The sequence below is a fragment of the Dryobates pubescens genome, chromosome 1 (assembly GCF_014839835.1).
Source record: "Dryobates pubescens isolate bDryPub1 chromosome 1, bDryPub1.pri, whole genome shotgun sequence".
Lineage (NCBI taxonomy): Eukaryota > Metazoa > Chordata > Aves > Piciformes > Picidae > Dryobates > Dryobates pubescens.
Window position 1 is genome coordinate 22,239,795 of NC_071612.1, and position 12,990 is coordinate 22,252,784.

The following is a 12,990-nucleotide window of genomic DNA, read 5'->3' on the forward strand; positions in this document are numbered from 1 at the left end:
TTTGGATTGCGGAGAACTGAGGATGGAAACTAAAGTAAGAAATAGCTGTTTGCTTTTTTTATAGAAGAACTGACTGTAACTTGTAACATGACTTGAGAGAACACCTAGTGCTGTGGAAAGCTTGGGAGGAGAAGGGAGTCTCCCTTTATGTCTTAATAGGCTTAATATCAGAGCTGTTGGACACAGAGCTGTTGGACAGAGTCTAGAGGAGAGCCACAAAGATGATCCAAGGCTTGCTCTGCGGATAGGCTGAGGGAGGTGGGGTTGTTCAGCCTAGAGAGGAGATGATTCTGGGGGCACCTAATATTGCCTTCCAGTATCTGAAGGGATCCTACAGAAAGGCTGGAGAGGGACTTTTCATAAGGGTATTTAGTGATAGAACAAGAGGGAATGGTTTTCGGCCAAGAGAGAGTGGGTTTACACTGGATCTTAGGAAGAAAGTCTTCAGTACAAGGGTGGTGGGACATTGGAATAGGCTGCTGAGGGAGGCTATGGATGTCTCCACCCTGGGGGTGTTTAAGGCCAGGTTGGATGAGGCTTTGGGCATCCAAGGCTCGTTGAGAGGCATCCCTGCCCGTGGCGGGGTTGTCCTTTTTAGTTGGCAATTCCAGTGCTTGTGAGTTCAAGGTAAGCTCTGTTTCTGCTGGTGCTGTGGCCTGAAAAGGATCCTGCTCTTTCTGCTCAAGCATTGTGACCAGCATGAAGAGGAAGGCAGAGGAAGATGACTTCAGCTGCTGCCTGTCTCATTTCTATCAATGTAAAGAGCTTTACAGAGACAAGTAATATTTTGCAATTGAGTTTCTCTTAAAGACGCTCTGATGCTAATGTTGATTTAATAAGGTTCTCTCATTCTCTCTCCTTGCTTAATTTGAAACGTCTAATTTTGTGCTTCACAGTTCTGAACACAGAATTAGTGAGGGAAGAAGAGCTGGAGGCAGGGGAAGCAGTGCCACACCAGAAGTTGCCAGGGGAGACTGATTCAATAGAGTGAAAAGGTGCAAAAGGTTACGTGACCACAGTTCAGAACAACGTGATGGTGGTACTAATGAGAAGGAAAACTTGATCCTTTAAAGTGTTGTAAGGGTCTCTGCCTGTGTATAAACAACATGAAATGGCAAAGGGAGCACTGGAGGGTTGGCTTCTTTTAGTGGATTTTTCTTTTGATTTTGTATGTATGTAATATATATCTTATGACAGACAGGAAGGAGAACATTATGAGATAAATAGGCTTTTAAAGGGGTTTGTTTTGAAGGTTGTTTTCCTAAGTGTGGCATTTATTTTCAGAAGTGCTGAGGGGTTATGAGAGATGGTGAATTTGATCTTGCTAATTTTTTTTACCTGCACTTGACTCTCCATTGTTGGGATTTTTTTTTTTTTGTTTGGTTGGTTTTGTTTTGTTTGCTTATCTGTTTTGCTTTTTCTGCTTTAATTTTATGCTTGTGGTGAAAGGTATTAACATCCTTGGACATTTAGCTCCTTTGTCATCCTGGGGATGAATGTAAACTCGCCAGAACCACAGTGCCAAAAGGACAATCTAAAATACAAACAATAAATAAAATAATAGCAGCAATGCAAGCTTTTTCCTTTGCCTCCTGCTTTGTTAATGCACCTTTCCTCTGCCTCTCAGGGAACTACTCTGACACAATCAAGCTGAATCCTAATCTGCTTCTTGCTTGAGTTGAGTGACAGTTCTTCACAAAGCCAAGTGGACAGTGTAAAAGGAGTACAAGTTATGCTCAGTTTTATGATAAACTGCTGCCATGTTTCATTGAAAACCTCATTAAATCACAATTAAATCTACAGGGGGTGGGGGAAGTCATCTTGGTGATAAATGAAGTTTATGGATTTCAGTGCTGGCCAAGGATATCATCTGCTGCCTGCAACTACCTGAAGGGTCGTTGTAGCTAGGAGCGAGGTGGTCTCTTCTCCCAGGCAACCAGCACCAGAACAAGAGGACACAGCCTCAAGCTGTGCCAGGGGAAGTTTAGGCTGGAGGTGAGGAGAAAGTTCTTCACAGAGAGAGTTGTTAGCCATTGGAATGTGCTGCCCAGGGAGGTGGTGGAGTCCCCATTCCTGGAGGTGTTCAAGAGGGGATTGCGTGTGGCACTTGGTGCCATGGTTTAGTAGTCATGAGATCTTGGGTGACAGGTTGGCCTTGATGATCTTTGAAGTCTTTTTCAACCTTATTGATTCTCTGATTCTATGCTCCTTGCCTTTTGAGCTCAGTGAAGTCCCACCACAAAATCACCAGGAAACTGTCCCAAACAGTGGAAGCTGTTGGTGGATGATGATCTCCATCTATCTGTGTTTCTTCCATTCCATGGCCCTGGGCAGATAGAAATATCCATTCCCTGCATCAAACTCTTGTGTAACACACTCACTCCCCCTCCCTCTTTCTTTGTACATTGTTTCTGGTAATAGGAGCTGAACTTCTGCCAGTTACTTCTGCAGAATTTGATAGCTGATACCGGATTGTGCAGTTGTCTCAGACATGTGGATGGGGACTGCACTTGACCAAGCAGCCTGCATAAGGAGTGGAGTTATAGGACCAGCTGTTAATACAGACTCTAAATAAAGGCTAAACATGCTTTCAGGTTTTGGTTCTTTTTTCCCCTGCCTATAGTGACTGGTCTCCAGGAATATTTATAAAATCATTTAGCTGTCTGGTTATTTCTAGTTTACTGCACTGGTCAACTTGTTTGATCAATAAATCAATCAACAGGTTTTTTTCCATTACTTCCATTGACTTTGAAGGTCTAGCATAGAAAAGGAGCTCACATAAAGTAAGTGACTGGATGTGCCCCAACTATAATTAGAAAGCAAACAGTGTGGAGATATGTTTGTAAATAGTACCTACTACAGTAAATACAGCAATCTGTCTTTAGGGTTCTGTGATACTCTGAGCTAGATTGACTCTCAATTTGCAAACTTATGAAGCATGGATCTTAGCTCTGTCAAATCATCTGACTGCTGTATTGAGAGCATACACTGTTTTAATGCTAAATTGCGAGCTTCTTGCTTTTGATCGAAAGGTTCAGGGATAAATACTTCTGTGGTTCCTTAGCATGTGGTGTTTTCTGTCTTGAGAAGCTCCACTGAGAGAAGAATGCTGTTTACTTTTCCTAAGGTAAACTCCTCAAGCTGCTTAAGTCTTCCTCCTGCACCCAGTCTATAGTCTCTTCTCAACAGCAGCAGCACCTGGTTTGTATTCCGTGCTGAGAGACAAGGCATCCTCAGTTCAGGAAAGATGTTGACTTGATGGAATGTGTCCAGGGCAACAAAGCTGGGGTGGGCTTTGGAGCACAAGCCCTATGAGGAGAGGCTGAGGGAGCTGGGGTTGCTTAGGCTGGAGAAGAGGAGGCTCAGGGGAGACCTTATTGCTGTCTACAACTACCTGAAGGGAGTTTGTAGACAGGTGGGGGCTGGTCTCCTCTCCCAGGCAACCAGTACCAGAACAAGAGGACGCAGTCTCAAGCTGCACCAGGGGAGGTTTAGGCTGGGTGTTGGGAAGAAATTCTTCACAGAGTGATTGCCCATTGGAATGTGCTGCCCAGGGAGGTGGTGGAGTTGCCCTCACTGGAGTTGTTCAGGAAGAGACTGGATGGGGTACTTGGTGCCATGGTTTAGTTGATTAGATAGTGTTGGATGATAGGTTGGACTTGATGATCTCAAAGGTCTCCTCCAACCTGGTCTGGTCTGGTCTATTCTAGTCTAGCTACCCTCTCCTTGCCCCTGATTGTTCCAAGCCATCTGCCTTGAGCAAAAGAATGTTGCATTGCCCAACACCTGAGCATCGAATCAGCGTTGAGTTCTTGTAGCTCTTACAAACGTTGAGCACTTGCACTATGTGGAGAGCTGCTGTTTGCAAATTGTCCTATCAAATGGAAATCAAAATTCTGCTGGCAGTGACATAATTTGCAAATTACTTTTGATATAGTCATCATGCCCTGGAGATTGCAATGTAAAAATAAAGAATACATTTCAACCATAGCCTGAAATCCATGTTGCTGAACCTCCTCTTCATGCAGCTGATTTCTTTATGATACACTTGGACTTCATTGAAAGGTGCAACCTTGCAGCATTTTCTCTGATCACAGCTTTGTGAGGAGCCAAGATTGCACATATTTGAGAACCAGTCTATTCTCTTCCTAAAACACACAGTGGGTTGCAAGTGCTTTGAAAGCAAGAATCAGAGTCTCTAGTGGACATTTTGTCTATAGCTCAAAACCACAACTTAATTGGCAGCCTTTTCATAACGCCGAGTGTGGCCTAGGATGTAGGGAATGCTGCAGGCGAAGACCAAGGTGTATTTTCAGAACTGATTGTAGGGAAATTCAGTGCTGGCTGCCTGTTTCTCTTTAGTGAGCATAGAGATGAGGGAGATTGCAGTGAAGTTTCTTGCTTGTATGTGTTTCTTTCATGTGCAGTCTCTCATTAATATTCCTACCTATTCTGACTCCATTTTATTCCATAGGTACCACCTTACTACAAGCATGGCTGTATATATGTACTAGTCCAGACCATTCATTGAAACTGGACTTACCTGCTTTTGGTGATGCTTTCTGTCAGGCTTTGGAATTGACTTGCTTTATTCTAGGTGTTGATTACTGTACGCCTTTCCCATACACATTTTGGCAACCTGGTGGGTTGCCCTTAGAAAGATACCTGTCCTCTAAGGCTGTGTGAAGTGTGCTTTTTTTTTTTTTAAGAAGGACATTGAGACACTTGAACGTGTCCAGAGAAGGGCAACAAGGCTGGTGAGAGGCCTTGAGCACAAGCCCTATGAGGAGAGGCTGAGGGAGCTGGGATTGTTTAGCCTGGAGAAGAGGAGGCTCAGGGGTGACCTCATTGCCCTCTACAACTACCTGAAAGGTGGTTGTAGACAGGAAGGGGTTGGTCTCTTCTCCCAGGCAACCAGCACCAGAACAAGAGGACACAGTCTCAAGCTGTGCCAGGGGAGGTTTAGACTCGAGGTGAGGAAAAAGTTCTTCACCGAGCGAGTCGTTCGTCATTGGAATGGGCTCCCCAGGGAGGTGGTGGAGTCACCGTCCCTGGAGGTGTTCAAGGGGAGATTGGACGTGGCACTTGGTGCCATGGTCTCGTTGTGGGGTCTGTTGGGACAGATGATCCTTGGGGTCTCTTCCAACCTTGGTTATACGGTGATACTGTGATTTTGTGTCTAGGATGGAAGAGCAGGGAGAAAAGGAGAACTTACAAGGCTGTCAGAGTGGGTAAAAATGTAAATGGTGATGTTTGAAAGTGCACCTGACCCTCCACCTGCAGAGGAATTCATGGGGATGGACAGGGAGCACATGACCACGACTGAAGGCTTTCAAGGATTTTCTTATTCAAGCATGTCATTAAGACACTCTTTGCCTGGATTAAACACCAGCCCTGAAGTCCACTGTGTTTCTCTTAAATGGTATGGTTTGAAATATTTATTTTTTTTTAAAAAATAAGACTAAATTAGATTTCTAATCCTATGTACTAGGCATTCACTCTGCTACACTAAACCTGTATCCATTGGCTGGCATCTATAATTGTATTTTGTTCAGAGGAAGGTTAAAAATTGCATGTAGCGTCAGAGAGCAAAAAGTGGAAAGGGAATTCCTTCTGCATTCACATGGTTCATCATTTGTACTGCTTGGAAGCACATGGGTTGATGATGAATAAAATCATCTGGGTTTCATGAATTATTTTTTTCTTTCCTTTGCAAAAGAGTGGTTGTGTTTGAAGCACTGTGTTTGACTCGGAAGCTAATCTGTTTGGTATTTAAGAATCTGGCGAGAGAAAGCTCTGTCCCCGTGTGCATGCACAGAGATGAGATGGGGATGTAGGCATGCGTAACTGTTGTTCTCCCCCGTCTGTCCTATCCCTAGAAAGCCATATGCCACCCTTGGGCTAGCATAATGGCAGTCTGTATTAATGATTATGAGCTAGAAATAATCCGAGAAGAATTGAGTGGCCTTTGATTCTAGCTTTGTGAGAAAATACCTCATTGACTCAGCAGGCTCTGAAATATGTTCTGGGATAGAAAGTTGTAATTAATGTGGCATTTCATGATGCCCTCTGGTGAGGGTTTTAGTTTTGCTAAACTGGTCAGGGACTTGGAGGTTCTTATGTCTAACAGTCAGAGTATGAATTTTAGCAAGGAGGTAAAAACTTCAGGTGAGTCAACAACTCCCCCTCTATCAGACAGCAGCATCTTGAGCACACATCTCTGGAGAGCCTACGCTCTGCAAGATTTCCATAGATGTTGAATGCCTTGCCTGTTGGCAGCCTACAAAATGAAAACTGTATGTATGTATGTGTAGAAGTGGTGATGGCAAGGGGAGAATGTGGAAATGGGCTAGAGTATTAAAGCCAGCAATGAAAGCAGATGGTTTGCTTTGTATTTTATATAATAGGTTTCTCTTTATTTTGTTTTAAATACAAACTATCAACTGTCAGCATTGCAAACCTATTTGCAGCAATGTTGCAAGTATTAGGAGTGCAGTTGGCCTTGAGTCATAAAAGGGCAGAGGGTTTTCCTGCTGCTTCCCATCTTCTTCATGTTTATAGAATTGTGTATGTTCTGTATACATTAGAGTTGAGCAATTTCATCACAGCCTTTCCTCAAAATTGATTGCTGTTCAGTGTCTCTTCTTGCTGCTTCTCCCTTGTCAGTTGTTACATCTCTGACTCTTACATTTAATATTAATACTGCTTCAATTTTCCACTAAACTGGAAGCATTTAAGGGTCTGGAGTGGGTAGTCAGTGTCTAGATACATTCTTTAAATGCTTTAATTCCTGTCATTGTGGAAAAGTTTAGAGCTGTGTTATCACCTTAAGAAGAAATGACTCTTTGCTCATTCAGTGATGAAGTCTGGTCATCAAGATGTTAGAATATGTGTTGTGGAGCACTTCAGATACTGACACGAGTGCAAAAGTTGTTGCCAGCAGCTGTCTCGGGTTTTGGACACCTGCTGCCTCTCATTTCTCTCATCTCCCACTCTTATCTTCCAATCCCAAAGTTGGCAGTGTCCCTAAAAAAGACTCTGCTTTGAGCTCTTAAGTAGGAGATCTCTACCAAGGTGGTATTCTGCATTCTTGGAGTCACTGGTCATGCTGTAGTGAAATTAGCTATGTGACAGAGATATTGACTGTGGCAAGGTAATGGATGTCTAGGGTGAAGCTGTCAGGTTACAAAGGCTCTGCCCTTCCTAGGACTGCTATTTTATCATTCTGATCTCTTCTTCCCTCACTGTCAAATGCAGAACTACATTGTGATGGCTTACTGCCATTTTTGTGTTTGCCCAGACCACGACAGACATGAGTGGTGTGCCCATTCTGGCAGTCATGTGTGGGTGATGTGGTGTATGGCTTTGGGAGAAAGTGCTGGAAATTGTCCCTAGGTGTGAAGTGCTAACTTGGCACTGTTTTCTTGATTTTATTGGAGGTTGGACTGTTGATAGATATGTGGGAATGCATCTCCTGCCTTGAATAATCAGTGCTCCAATGTGAAATATGTGGAAGCACAGGTGCGTTACATACATGCTTGCCATATGTAGCCAGAGCCTTCTCCAAATGGACAGTGTCACCTCTTCTACCTCTCCTAAATACTGAGGACAGAGATTGCCAGTTTGGTCCAAGATCCAGTTTCAGTAGTTTTTTTTTTGCCTCTGATAGTCAAGAGAAATACCTTGATTTGTGCTTAAGTCCAGTACATGTACATCTTCCTGTGATGGCTAGCCAGTAGGTTCTCTGGAAGAGAAATAAACACTTGTTTTAGCAGAAAGATTCAACAATTCTGACCCAGGGTGCTGAAGGTTGGGGCTATAAAACTTGTAAGACCCTATGTGGGAGCTGGAAGTGAAGCTCACTCATTCAGGAAGCCCAGAGCCCAGATGTCGCTCCTTTCTTAAACAGTGTCTTCTGTTATCAGCCAGTGTTGGTAAGGCCAGAACTTGGCACAGGCTTAGAAGGTAGCAAAACATAAGCCAGTAGCCCTCCTGAGCTTTCATTTTTTGTATTTTATTTTATTTAGTCTGTGCTTCACTCCAAATGTAGTTATTTTTTTTCCCAGCCCAGCAATATATTGTAGTGCATCTACACCTGTTTTAATTTTCCTGTTTCAATTCAGTGGAGTCTCTGTCTATTCTTAGAGTAATAATTTTCCCCTCTCCTGAAAGGGGAATTCAAGCCCTAGGCAGTACCTAGAGAAGAGCTGACCCGTGGTTAGTAACAGTGTGACCTTCCTTAAAATTCTGCTGTTGTGTATTGTATCTTACAGGGGTGTGAAGGACCACCTCTTAGTATCATAGTATCAGTCAGGGTTGGAAGGTACCACAAGGATCATCTAGTTCCAACCCCCATGCCATGGGCAGGGACACCCCACACTAGATCAGGCTGGCCAGAGCCTCATCCAGCCTGGGCTTAAACACCTCCAGGGATGGGGCCTCAACCACCTCCCTGGACAACCCATTCCAGGGCTTCACCACTCTCATGGTGAAGAACTTCCTCCTCACATCCAGCCTGAATCTCCCCACCTCCAGCTTTATTCCCTTCCCCCTAGTTCTATCACTACCTGAGATCCTGAGAAGTCCCTCCCCAGCCTTCTTGTAGGCCCCCTTCAGATACTGGAAGGCCACAATTAGGTCACCTCAGAGCCTTCTCTTGGTGATAGGGCTGGTTCCTCCTCCTCCTCCTTCCTTCCTTCTCGGGAACTGTCCAGTGCCACAGTGTTACTAGCTTGTGTTCATTTTGTCCTGCAAGTGTTTGTCCACCAGGACAGTGACAGTTAATGGCTTAGGCACTGCAGGGATGACAGATGCATAACCAGTAAAGAGCTACTGGTGTGCATGACCTACCTGCTGAAAAAATAACATGCACCATAAAGAGCCCTGTGTTCCTCCTGTCCATCTGCGAGGATGGACAGCCTTGCAATTGCTGAAATGTAAAAAAAACCCAAAACTAAGCACATCTGTCCTGACTGTAAAAAATCAGCAGGAAGAAAAATGTTATTCAAATCAGGCTTTTGTCAAGACTGGTCAGTGATTACCGCTGAACACCTGCTGGGGATTGGTTTGTTTGGCCAAGGACTTGATGCTGCTATATCAAACCTGTCTGCAGAGAAGGGAAAATTGACTTCCCTTGGTTCGACTGCAGATTTCAGTTCCAGCCCTCTCAGCTGTTGCAAAGGATGAGGATGGATGACACACACGGTTGATGACACATTATCTCTCAGTTACCTGAAGAAGTCACTCTGTGCCATTAAAATGATGGCAGATCCCATAAACATATGGCACTCCACCGTCTGCTCCCTCTGGCACTGAACTATGACCAAGAGGAAGGTTCCTCCTGCCCTGTCAACTCCCCTCAAATAAATAATCATAATAAGAAAGGCCAACCTTTCTGAAGTTCCTGCTGCACAAATGTGCAGCTGATTGCATGTAGTGCTGAGAGGCAGGGAGGACTTGGAGCCCTTAACAGCAAATGAGAACTGTGGCTGCCTCATAAATGCCTTGGCTTTGAGAAAGAACTGGTTATGGGCATGAAATGTTTATCATCTTGTAGTTGCTTTGCTGCTGCTGGGTTCCTGTGTAAGTAAAAAGTAGTAACAGGTAAGTAAGAGTTGATACTGCGACCTGCTTCATCTGCTTGTCTTCATAGCTAAATAGCCTTGCTGGCAAAAGAAGGAGCAGGTGAAGGCAGATTGGATTTGGCCGAAGTTTGGATTGTGTACTGAAGATGTGTTCAGTTGCTTATGAAGGGGGATCTGGTTGGACATCTGATCAGCTTTCTCTTAGAGAGCACTCACTGAAATTGTCTGGTAAAGAAGATGACTTGCTATGGAGGTCAGCTTGTGCATTCAGAAGTGCCCTTGCAGAAGGTTTTGTCCTTTGCAGGTCATTTGGAAACAGCACACGTGTTGGCCACCTTCTTTTGAGTGTGCCCCGGCGCTGCCACGCGCACTGGTGCATGTTGTGCATATCAGCATCTCTAATACTGTGCAGCACCGTGTGTGACTCCCTGAAACTGGCTGCTTCCTGCTGCAGTCTTTGGGGGCTTTGCTTTGTTTTTGTTTTTGGGGTGCATGTGCTTCAGTTTCGCTTTGCCAGCACTGGTTCCCAACAGGGGGTGGCACCACACTGCTGAAGGTGCTTGCCCTTCTAAAGGAACTTTTCTAAACTTGTCATCTTTACAGCTACACTGTGCAGCTTCCATAAATCACTGATTTCTCTTTTTCTTCTCTTTTCCCTTCCTTTCTCTCGTGTGCTCTCTGTACTCCAAGCCTGCGGATTTGGATGCCTGGGTAAGCACTGGTGGTTTTTTTTCCCCTCCTGTCTGGATCTTGCTTATTCCGAGTGTCATGTTGCTACTGCACGCGTACAGATTGTTACTGCGGAGCACAGATGCAGGATTTTATTTTCTGTCATTACATTTTAAAAGGTGTTCAGCTAGAAAATTGCATATTATTTCCTCCATAAAGATTTTTCACTGGTTCCTTTTGTGTGGCTTACAGCTGCTGAAACCGAACTCGATCTGGTGATGTGTGTTGCTGGCTTAGAGAGCAGCAGAAACAGGAGGAAATGAAGGTTACAGCACTGCTGCTTTTTGAGGCCATGAGTCTACATCTGGGTTCTAAAAAAAAAACCAGCAAACCCAAAACTCGGTCACCTGCCCTCAACAGAATGAGAGAGAGGACAAAAAGCAGGTGTTTTTGTAGGCCTTGTGTCTGGAATAGTGGCTGCTGGTGGCTCCACAACAGTGGTGATACTTCTGCTGGTGCAAGTGAAGATTGAGTCAAGACTCCCCTGTGGTTACTTGTCCAGTAAAAGCCTCTCTGTAAAGTTCTGCTGTTCAGTCTCAGGCATGATATATGCAAGCTGCCTTTTGTTTCAGTGTTGTCCTTTCAGCTCTGCCATTCCTTTTGGGCTTGGTGAGGACCATGCTAGCTAGGTAATTTTGGAGCTAGTTCTGTTTTGCAGTGCATTGTTGTCAATTCCTCCTTCTAGGCTTGGAGCCTTCAATAGCATTTGAGTTTGCTCCCTTCCCACCAGGACTGGGAGAGACATGGGTAAGCATGAGGTATAGGAATTTGCAGTTGTGAAGTGTGGCAAGCTGAGGTACTCAGACAAAATACCCTTGCTGTGCTGCTGCAGAGATGTTACTGGATACCTTTGGGGAAAGTTGATAACTCCTCTTAGCACAGACAAGATGATGTTGAAACAAGGCATTTGAAAAGAGACTTAAGGACCTTCCCTTTATCCTTGCCTGGACTGCTTCTGACTGATTCTCCAGGCATCATCTCACTAGTTCTTCTGTGACTGGTGAGTGTGTTTTGCCAAGATGATCAGGCTGGATGTTAGAAAAAAGTTCTATACAGAAAGAGTGATTGCCCATTGGAATGGGCTGCCTGGGGAGGTGGTGGAGTCGCCATCACTGGAGGTTTTTAGGAGAAGACTTGACAGGGTGCTTGGTGCTGTGGGTTAGTTGCTTGGGCGGTGTTGGATTGGTTGATAGGTTGGACGCGATGATCTTGAAGGTCTCTTCCAACCTGGTTTATTCTATGTATTCTATGTATTTTTTGCAATAGTATTGCCAAGTGTTGTGACTTCCCTTTGAGGAAGTTCTTTATAGGCTGAGTTATGGACATTTCTTTCTAGCTTGACTTGCCCATTGTGGTATTGTTTTCCCCCCCCCCCTCCAGCAGTCTTCTCCATGCTTTTCCCCCTATCCTACAATCTCAACAATATTGCATAGAGACAGCCTAATGTGAGCCATCAGCTGTGGGCTGTGCTATTGCTGCACTTTGTTCCCTAGTGCCACATTCCCTACTGTAATCTGATCCTGGCAAGAGGCTCTTTTTTTTTTTTTCCAAGCAGATTTCCTTCCTAGTTTTCAGGTTTAACAAGGTGATGAGAAGGGACTGTGATTAAAAAAATCTGGTGATATTTTGGGAAGGGGAGAGCAAAGCCAAAGCTGAGCTGTGCATGGATGTAGCTAGATTGAAGTCCAGCTCTTAGAAGGTCTGATGTGTTGCATGTTGATGTCAGTTCAGGACAAGGCTAAGAGTGCCTGGCTTTGTTCATAGAGCATGAACTAATAATATTTCATTACCTCAATTAAGAGGCTTGTAAAATATTTCTTTTGGCCTGCCTGTCAGTTAGTAGGCCAGTGCTTGAATTCTTCACTTGCGCCAGTATGTAATGCATAGCTTTAGAAATGTGCTTTCACAGTTTGTTTCTAAATGGGTTGCTTGATAAAGGGAGGGCAGGAGGCAGGGAATTGCACATGACTCTGCCCCAGCTCTTTGGCATGGTTCAAAGCGGTGCTGAGATAACCTGGAAAAACTTTGGGTTGTGGAAGAAGTTTAAAGTTTAATCCTGGTAGTTTACTTTCAGTGTTGTTTTGTAAGAATGCAATGGTCATAACTTCTTACATGTCACAGGGAATTCTTGTGCATTTCCTGAGCGTATCCTCTACCTATGTTTTGTACAGCTGCCTACAAGTATGTTCACAAGTATGTGCTGCCCCATGCTACTTTCCGAAGTTTTGGGTGCATCCATGTGTTCTACAAGTAGCTATCCTCTCCCTCCCCTCCCTCTGTTTTGTTTCTATCTTCTTACTTCTTGGACATCACTCTCTATTGTGTTCCAAACTACAGTTCCTTAAATGTCTTCTCTGGGCTTTGGTCATCTCTTGTATGATAGGTTCAAGCTTAGATGTAGATTCTGCAGCATGGACATGAAATGCAACTTTCTGATGTATGATTTTCAAACCAGTGTGTTATCATGCATGTCTTCTCTTCTCCATCCTCCTTTAGTTCTAAAGGCCTTTATGTGAAAAGCATATCTGCTTTGTTTGGCACCTGCAGTCTCAGTCCCCTGTGAAATTGTAATCATTTTCATAGCTGCCAGTTCTGTCTGGGACATCACAGGCATCTACTTTCAGGTAGGGAATAAGCAGCAGGACTAGAGGAACTCTTAATAAATATCCTGCATTCA

The 12,990-nt window shown here is 44.2% G+C and overlaps 1 protein-coding gene across 2 annotated transcripts in view; it reads left to right on the forward strand.

The window, feature by feature from the left end:
- Positions 1 to 12,990, forward strand: part of CHCHD6 (coiled-coil-helix-coiled-coil-helix domain containing 6) — a 120,649-nt gene that overhangs the window by 25,650 nt on the left and 82,009 nt on the right. The window contains exon 5 of one of the 2 annotated variants that reach the window (XM_009896346.2): positions 10,275 to 10,295. The exons of the other annotated variant lie outside the window; for it this stretch is intronic. Within the exon in view, the coding sequence (XP_009894648.2) occupies positions 10,275 to 10,295 (21 nt within the window). The remainder of the gene's footprint in view (positions 1 to 10,274; positions 10,296 to 12,990) is intronic. 2 annotated transcript variants of the gene reach the window in all.